Source organism: Sinocyclocheilus anshuiensis, unplaced genomic scaffold (genome assembly GCF_001515605.1).
Source record: "Sinocyclocheilus anshuiensis isolate Anshui unplaced genomic scaffold, SAMN03320099.WGS_v1.1 scaffold2085, whole genome shotgun sequence".
NCBI lineage: Eukaryota > Metazoa > Chordata > Actinopteri > Cypriniformes > Cyprinidae > Sinocyclocheilus > Sinocyclocheilus anshuiensis.
Window position 1 is genome coordinate 144695 of NW_015554052.1, and position 10100 is coordinate 154794.

Consider the following 10100-nt stretch of genomic DNA (forward strand, 5'->3'; position numbering starts at 1 on the left):
ACATTTTTAAATAAAAAATTGTATTTAAAAATTTATTATTTTATGTTAACAATTATTTTTTCCAATTAAACATGATTTTTTAACTATATAATAATAATAATAATAATAATAATAAACAAACTATCATAATTTTTATTCTAATTATATTATTATTATTATTATTATTATTTATGTATTATTATTTTATTATTAATTTAAGAGGTCAATATTTTTTGGAATTGTTACTATATTTGTGGATCTTTTAAACATTTTTATTTAAATCATGTATTTTTTGTTAAAAAAATTAAATTTAACATTATTTTTAAATTAAAACATTGTTTTTTATTTTTTATTTTTATTATTGATTTAAGATATTATTTGTGGATTATTTTTTTGTAATTTTTTTTTCTTCAATTAAAACATGATTTTTCAATTAAATTTGTTTTTCTTATTTATTTATTTATTTTTTTTTTTTCTTATTGATTTAAGATGTTATTATTTTTGGATTATATTATACTTTTTTTTTTTTGAGGAATTTGGCACTCCAGAGAAGAGCAGAGCACTGCACAGTGTCCTGGGGCAGAAAGATGAGAAGGCAGATTTAGCCCCTGCTGGTCCTTTATGTTCCAGACTCCAGTGTTACTGAACCTCAGTGTTGCCCAGTGAAAGCCCACTCCAAACCAGCCCGATCTTCCCGTTCCGCTCCGGCACAGACATCTGTCTGTGAGAGTGTGTGTGTGGCCTGTGGGGGGAGAGGAGGGACAACAGAAGGTCCTGTACGGGCAGGTTTGGCCATCATGACAAACAGCTCAAATCTTCACCCGCATGTGCTTTATGTGAAGTGAAACACACACGTGAGCTGGAGATGTGGATCTGTGTTCTAGATAGATAGATAGATAGATAGACACTCTCTATGAAACAATGAATTGTACACATTTTCAATTTGCAGTGATTTTGCTTTACAGTCTTTAACATGTGATTGCATTGCCGTTGCCCTAGTGTTGACCTTTGTAAATAATCTTGATGTACAAGAGCAACAGCCGCTCTTCTCAGGTCTGAAAGAACCAAACGTAACAATATTGATCATCCACAGGATGGTTTGATTTGTGTGTAAATGGCTGCTAAAGGTTATCGTATCGTTTCTGATGCTGTTCTGTGCTGAAAGGTTACACAAGATGAAATAAGGAAATAAGTAACTTGAGGTTTTAAGAAAGCATCTCTTTGCACCGATAGCAGTGAATACTGTGTGTCAGCATCTCCGCTTCATTATTCTTATGTGATGAGCATAATTACGACATGCAAAACTCTATAAGTTTTACTTAGCGCTGAGAGCAATTACCATTTCTACAATCAGCCAACTATTAAACATTTATTTTTGAAGCAGCACTGAGAATATACTAGCAGTTAGCCAAAATAATTCATATGAATATTTCTCTAAATTTGTCCCCTGTAATGAGCGCGGCGGTTAACTAACTCTACACATAGTTGAGCTATAACCCCCCCTCGTTCTCTCTGGTGCATGTGGGTGATTCGTCTGTAATGGCGGCGGCTCTGAGAGCTGGCACCACAGATGGCACACTGGGACCCACATTTATCAGAACGCCATAAATCTGAGACTCCGGCAGTTGCTGCAGGCGTGAAGCGGGCGGCCGCGTGTGTGTGTGTGAGGCCATATGTGGCTGTGTATGTCTGTGTGTATGTCTCTGTGCGTTTGTGTGTGTGTGCGCTGGCCTCAGGCTCCAACACGTCCTCAGAAAGGGTCTGTGAGCGAGGCTGCCCCGCAGGAAACCGTGACATTACCTGAGGCGCCACTGGGCCCTCTTACACTTCACAAAGTGAAAAATCACATCAGAGCATGTGAGCCGACACACACACACACACACACACACACACACACACTCACACTCACTCACACACACACACACACACACACACACACAGACACACACACACAAACACACACACCCATTTATATTCATACCTAAATGTCTCTAAACACACCAACTACGTTTTAAAGATGTTTGAGGTAGAAGACACTGATGGGTTGATTTGATTTTGGCAATTTGTTTTTTTGCAGATGATGATGTCACTTCCTGTGACATCATGCCACAGCTGAGACAGATGCTTGGTTTGGCATGTAATAATAGTCTAATAGACTCGTGTGGCAGATCGATAAAATATTGCAAAAAAAAATCAGTATTTTTGTCTTGTGTTCCTGTAATAATTTCTAAACACACTTGAGAAGCAGCACTGTGTAAGATGAAAAGATAACAAGACTTGTTTTCACCTAGTATATAAAGTTAATTCACTCTAAAAATAGACTCAAAATTCATGATTAATTTGTTTAGGGGTTTAATTATCATACAAACACACCTTTATCTGGAAGGTGAATCTGTATTATGACAGAATCTCCAGGCTTATTGCATGTGCAGCCTATTTTTGTGTGTAATAATGCACATTATACAATGTCTTAATGTTTCTGCTGTATTGTTGCCACATAACCTTGTTAGGATGCATGTTTATGCATTCAGATAGTGTCATCTAGCTATTATATACATGGTCATTTTTTAATGCAAGTTTGTCAGTCTGATCAAATAATGAGGCAAGAATGCAATGGCTAATGTTGCTTCTGGTTTGGCATTTTTCACAGGTTTTGTTTTTCAAGTTGACTGCAGTGCACTGTGGGATAGAATACTGACATCACATACACATCACATAAGGCAAATATTGTAGGTCATCCAGGTATTTCATGCATACATGCGGAAAATTCATTAGAAGTACTGTAGAATTGCACTACCATTCAATAGTTCAGATTTTTTAAAAATGTTTTGAAACAAGTCTCTTCTGCTCACTAAGGCTGGATTTATTTGATCAAAAATGCTGTAAAAACAGTCATATTTTAAAATATTATCACAATTTAGAATAACTGTTTTCTATGTGAATATCTGCTAAATTGTAATTTATTCCTGTGATCAAAGCTGAATTTTCAGCATCATTACTCCAGTCTTCAGTGTCACATGATCTTCAGAAATCATTCTAATATGCTGATTTGCTGCTCAAGAAACATTTCTGATTATTATGTTGAAAACAGTTGTGCTGCTTACTGAACACAAACGTTTGAGTGCTATGGCAGTATGAGAAAGAAGAAGGCAGGCCTGAAATAAATGAAAGAAATTGCAATGCTTAATATGGTGATTGTAGGACAGAAAGCCCCGCCTTTAAATTAAACCAGCCAATCACCTTAAGCATCACAAGACTTTAGAATGCACATTAGCTGAACTAAACTAAAAATACTGTTTCTTTAGTGTGATTTCAGCTCAAGAAGGACAATTTATGATACAATCTTTCTCAGTTTTATTGTCGATTTGTGTTTGATTATAGAAACGCAAGCTTTTTACATTTACATTTACATTTAGTCATTTAGCAGACGCTTTGATGAGAAATGGGTCCTTTTTTCTAGCTGGGTCCTATTTTCTTGACAGGATTATCCACAATATCCATTTCTCTGATATTTTCAGAGCCTGGGCGATGTGGCATTACCTTTTGAATTCATCATGACTGGACGCAATTTGTCATATGTCCTGGTCTGTAATATGATGTTTTTTTCTGTTTTCAGATGCAGCAGCAGGAACTCGCCCAAATGAGACAACGAGAGGCCAACCTGACGGCACTCGCCGCCATCGGCCCTCGGAAAAAACGTAAAGTGGACTCGCCAGGAGCTACAACGACAGGCACTGAGGTACGACCCTCACTACACCGAACCATATTACATGAGTGCGAGCGGTTGCAAGCTGAGATATGAAATTGTATTATTTGATTTGATCCCTTATTTTAAAGCATGGATATTAAGCACTGGTTGATATATATTAGATGATATATAGAAAAGAATCTGAAAAAAATCAGTTCGAGGAAAAAAAATAATAGCCTTACTGGATATTATGGAGAGTGTTTGATATTTTACGTCATACTCTCGGGTGTCGATGCAGGGTTTGATGCTTGTTTGTTGCGTTGTGAGCGAGTGTAAGTCTTTTTTCCAGAGCAAAAATAAATGGCAGAGGGTTTTCCCCTGCAGTGTTTGTCCAGTTTCCCACAGCAGTGAACGGGACGCACTGCACGTCTGTCCTCTGTGAGCGTGTTACAGTGTTGTTTCGATGCAGGTCACAGTGCCGCTTCACATATGGCTACCAGCTCTGCTCTGCATTACACAGGATTACGCCACGCACACTGGAGACATGAAGAAACGCCACTATTAGATTTCCTCGACATGCTGTTGTACATGAAGTCATTGGGTTTAGCTGCATCTGGTGAATGTTTAGCTTTGCTCTTGCCATCAGAAGGCCTCTTCATATTCCCTGACGGATTCTGACTAATGTTTGAATACCATAAACCGGAAAAAAGCACTTTGTGAATGTCAGCTGGTCATTTAAAAAACCTGCTTGTTGACGTGTGTGTGTGTGTTTGGTCAAATCCTTCAGTGAACACAACCTCAGTGAAAGCAGGCTAACTAAATAAATGCATTACTTCTGCTCCGTGAACACCATCCTCACCTCCTTCACTTTATTGTAACTGTCAACAAGAAGCATGAAATGTGTATGTACACACACAGATACCCTGCTTTTATGGGGTTTGTTGGTTTACAGCATTAAAATCGCTCTTTTGTAGACAAAGTGTTCAATGTCAAATTAAAAATGTAGATCTCTGCAGTCATCAAATAATGACTCGTATGAAAACCAGAATAATTGATTTCATAAGTGCTTGCCTTTTTTTGTATTAATGCAACATCTAATTCATCATTGGTGCAGCAAATTGGTAATATGCTAAAAAAATCACTTCAAAAATCATAATTTTTGTCTCGTGTTCTAATTAAAATTTCTAAACATACTTGAGAAGCAACATTGTGTTAGATGACCAGATAAAAAGACTTTTCAGTATAAATACACCTAAAGTATAAATACACCTATATCTTGAAGGTGAATCTGTAATGTGGCAGAACTGTGGCTGAAATTTTTATGATCCTAATGAAACTAGCATCAGATTAAACACCATTTGTGAATCATGATGGTCAGAATGTTTTACTTTGACATTAATGAAAACGTCTCTTCTGCTCAGCAAAGCTGCATTTGTTTGGTCAAAAATACAGTAAAAACAGTGAAATATTATTACAAATGTTTTCTATGTGAATATCAGTTAAAATGTAATTTATTTCTGTGATCAAAGCTGAATTTTCAGCATCATTACTCCAGTCTTCAGTGTCACATGATCTTCAGAAATCATTCTAATATGCTGATTTGCTGCTCAAGAAACATTTCTGATTATTATCAATGTTGAAAACAGTTGCGCTGATGAATATTTTTGTGGAAATCATCATAAGTTGTATTTTTCAGGATTCTTTGATGAATAGAAAGTTCAAAAGAACAGCATTTATTTGAAATAGAAATAATTTGTAACATTATAAATGTCTTTACTGTCACTTTTGAGCAATTTAATGTCTTTGCTGAATTATTATTATTTTTTTAAATGTTATTGACCCTAAACTTTTGAATAGTAGTGTATATTGTGAATGTAGTCACAGCTTAAGGGCGTTTTGAATTTAATAATTATTCAGTACCATAGTGTATATCTAAGTACCATCTGATACCAGTGCCATGGTACTTTTGGCTAAGGGTCTTGGCTGTTTTGTGTGTTTCTGTTTTTTAATGGTTGGGTGTTTTTCTGCCCATCTGACCACCTCTCATGTTCACAAGAGAAGAGAAAGGCAGGATAGACAGAGGGAGGAATCTTAACTTATTTTCACTTTATTTTCACCTCCCCTTATTTCTTCATTTCGGCTGGGGCTGCGTGTCGCCCTGGGGCGTTTTCACTGCTTTCTCCAGAGCAAAGTGAATGTGACTTTTCTAAGGGGGTCACGGAGTGGCTGCGGGCTACGGCAGCGCCGCTGCATTCCGGCCTTCTCTGAGTTTCACTCTGGGGCTCGGCAGAGAATTCATCTGCGCACGAATGTGCCGTGGGGCGCGAGCTCAGTGTGAGTTGCACCGCTTCACTCACGGTTCTCTGATTGTCGGAGTATCCGGACTCTGCTCTGCCACGTTAATCCCAAACAAAAGCCTCTCAGTGTCTGGAAACGGCCACCAGACTGAGAGGGAGCAATGAGAGAGATGAGAAAAAAAAAATAAAAAAAAAAGAGAAATAAGAGAGAAAAAAAATTCTTTACTTGAAATAAAATATAAAAGAAGTTACATTTATGTTGCAAAGGAAACATTTCTCATTTTCATTTAGTTTAATTCATTAAATAATTAATTATTAAAACTAATAAAATTGACAAAACACACAATAAAATTACAATTAAATTAAAATTAAAATGTAATTAAAATTAAATATAAACAGAAAAATATAAAATATGAATAAAACACTATAAAATTACAAAAAAGTAATTTAATTAAAATTAATTAAAATTAAATACAAATTTAAACTAATTAAAAAATATTTAAAACATTTATAAAAACTAGCTATAATTGTAATTCAATGTTACTAAGTTATGTTTTATTTAAGTTTGTCTGTTGTTTGTCCTAAAATGCCTAAAAAGCATACACAAATGAATCAGTAGGTGCCATATAGTTAGATTATAGAGTGCATTTAATCCTGGGAGAATTTGGTGAGAAATTATGAGTACATGTTTGTCATCTTAATGTTTCAGTAAATTAGATCCTGCCAATTTTATCTTACTGAATATTCTGTTTTACGCAGAAATACATCATGTTATGTGCATTTGATATGGTAGAATTTGATGAGTTTGGTGTCTTGACAAATCTGAGCACATTGTTGAGATCTCTTGTGAAACTATGCAACACGTGTGAGATTACTGGGGTCATTCATGATAGTGTGATGATACTTTAATGGAAGTTTTGTCCTTTTTGAAGTTTGTAGCATCTCGTCACTATAATATTCTTCATGACTTCTCTTTTTATGTGTCATAGAAGAAAGAAAGTTGTACGGTTTTAGATCGACATGAGGATTTCTTCATTTTTGGGTGAACTACTGTGATGTTTCTGTCCTATGGGTTACCCTGAAACGCCCCGTCAGAGCGTGTATGTGACTGAAATCAGGTAGCGCTGGTGGTGGGGCGGCTGTGGGTGTTTCTTCTTCCTCCTTCACCCCTCCTCTCCTCTCGTCTGGCCAGGCAGCAGATCGCCGTGGGGCTGAACCTGATAGCCCATGTTGAGCATAAAGTCTGTCTCCATCCTGAGCCGGAGAGCGCAAACAAAGAGGCCTTACAGCGCTCCGAGGGATAGATTAGAGAGAGGGAGACAGGGGCCCCTAACTGGCCCTCGCTTGGGGTCATTGCGCAGGCAGGAGCCACAGTAACAAACTCTGTCCTTTCGCTCTCAGCGCAAACACTGAGCTTTGAAGTTCAGCACAAAGACACTGTGTGGGACGCAAAACGGAGCGAGAAAGAGAAAAAGAACGTGTAAGTGAGTTTGAGTGAGTGAGTAAGTGCTGTTAAATTCACAGGTGCAGGAAATGAGCCACCAACAATATGACAGGCAGGCATGTGTTTCACTTTGACCTGGCTCGTAATGCTTCTATGGATCCGTGTGTGGTTTTGTAGTTGATTACAGCAAAATAATGACTGTATTAATTTAATTACATTTTTTTTTATTAAAAGCAACTTGAGTTCACCTCTATAAGCGCATGCAGAAAAATGAAATGAAACCAGTGTTGTTGTTGTTAACTGCAAATAAAACTATTAAAGATCATTTTCATAATTTAAGTAAAACTGAAGTAAATATGAATATTTCTGAATGTCACCCAGTAGTGGAGAGTAAAACCGAAATTGCAACTAGATTTTTGTATTTTCTCATGAAAATGTAAGTGTCGTTTACTGTACAAAAATCAATGCCATAATGCTAGCCATTTTTATGGAATTCTAGGTGGTTGCTAGGGCGTTTGGGTAGTTGCCAGGGCATTTCTAGGGTATTTTGGGTGGTTGCTAAGGCATTGTTTGGGTGGTTGCCAGAGTGTTACTAGGGTATTCTGGGTGGTTGTAGGTAGGGATGTCAATTTTTGATCATTTCCATGATCGATCGTCGTTTAAATTAACGATCAATTAATCGATTAATCGTTAACCTTACTGCTGCAAAATGCGTCTATGCAGCCCGGCATGACAGGATGTGCAAAAGTTACTCAAAAAACCCCCCGCTTTCTCACCCGATTTAAAGGGGATTTAGTCTGAATAAAATGCTAGTAGCAGGATTGTAAAATGAATAGATGTGATTATGATCATTTGATAAAATGAAGAGAGCTCGTTTGAGATTTAAAAGCTTTATTTGTACATTATGAATGAATGATGATGCATTTATATACCGTCACCGTCACTCACAGCCGCTCGCACGTGTTTTGCGCATGAGCCGCACGCAGACCAAAATTAAACGACTTAATCGACCATCGATAGCTTTAATCGATTGCATCTCTTATAGACAATTAATCGATAATCGATTAATCGTTGACATCCCTAGTACATTGCTATGTGTTAACATGGTTACCAGGGTGTTTCTAGGTTATCATGGGTGGTTGCTAGGGTGTTGCTGGGTATTTGTGTTGTAGTCAGAATGTTTCTAGGGTTTTCAGGGTGGTTGGTAGGTGTTTGGGTGGTTGCCAGGGTGTTACTAGGGTATTCTGGGTGGTTGCTAGGGCATTGCCAGGTGTTCGGGTGGTTGCCAGGGTATTTTTAGTGTATTCTGGGTGGTTGCTAGGGTGTTGCTGGGTGTTTGTGAGGTTGCCAGAATGTTTCTAGGGTATCATGTGTGGTCACTAGGTTGTTGCTAGGTGTTTGGGTGGTTGCTAGGGTGTTTCTAGGGTTTTCAGGGTGATTTCCAGGGTGTTACTAGGATATCATGGGTGGTTGCTAGGGCATTGCCAGGTGTTTGCGTGGTTGCCAGGGTGTTACTAGGGTATTCTGGGTGGTTGCTAGGGTGTTGCTGGGTGATTGTGTGGTTGCCAGAATGTTTCTAGGGTATCATGGGTGGTCACTAGGTTTTTGCTAGGTGTTTGGCTGGTTGCTAGGGTGTTTCTAGGGTTTTCAGGGTGGTCGCTGGGTGTTTGGGTGGTTGCCAGGGTGTTTCTAGGGTATTCAGGGTGATTGGTAAGTGTTTGGGTGGTTGCCAGGGTGTTATTAGGGTATTCTGGGTGATTGCCAGGGTGTTTCTAGTGTATTCTGGGTGGTCACTAGGGCGTTGCAAGGTGTTTGGGTGGGGTCGTTTATGACTAATTCGCATTTTAAAATGGCATATGAGTAATAGGGATACTCGACATAGCAAATACCACTAATTATTCCTGTGTAGTAAATTGCAGTGAAGGATCACCAAAACAGGGCAAAACAGGAAGACTGATTCACCTTTTTATGTAAATGTGTCACCTTTTTCTTTTAGGGTTGTAGATTAGAAAAAAGGTAGAAGTAGGGAAAGACTGCGAGCAAGAGAGAGAGAAAGAGAGGGGAAAAGCACAAGGAAAACTGATGCCCTTTCCTCCAGCTAAATTACCAGGAATCACGTGGAAAACAATCCGAGCCGGGAATGAAAGGGGGGTGGAACCATTAAAATGCGCCCGGGGCGATGGACTGCACCCAGTATCACTAAAAATGCTCTCACTACAGATGTGCAGGCAGGCTTACAGGCAAACTCTGCTCTTGTTCTATAGCTACAATTAAAATCAACCTCCCTGCCAAAAAATTGGATGGTAGAGAGAGAAAAGCAGACATGAACATCAAAGACAGATTGAAATGTGTAGTCAGTAATAAGAATGGTCTCCAAGCCCCGCGGTTCTCCACGGTCCTCTTGTTAATGAGAATTTTTGACCTCTGGTTTGTAAGTTAAACTTGTAATCTTGGTTAATGAAGTAAATCAATCCCAACTTGGAGTGAGCAGCTTTTCCTTCCATCCAGCCTTTCTGTGTCTTCGGCTGCTTGCGCTCGTCTTTTTATTCTCCGCCCATCTTTCCCAGCCTGAGTAAACACGGGCAGACCTTTCAGCCAGACAAACAGGAAGGCCACGGGTGTGTTGTCTCTCTTTCTGTGTGTGTGTGTGTGTGTGTGTGTCTATGTGTGTGTGTTTTGACTTCTGCTTAGC

At 38.4% G+C, this 10100-nt stretch overlaps 1 protein-coding gene across 1 annotated transcript in view; it reads left to right on the plus strand.

The window, feature by feature from the left end:
- Positions 1–10100, plus strand: part of LOC107668485 (transcription initiation factor TFIID subunit 4-like) — an 88747-nt gene that overhangs the window by 50581 nt on the left and 28066 nt on the right. The window contains exon 14 of the mRNA XM_016460364.1: positions 3596–3718. Within this exon, the coding sequence (XP_016315850.1) occupies positions 3596–3718 (123 nt within the window). The remainder of the gene's footprint in view (positions 1–3595; positions 3719–10100) is intronic.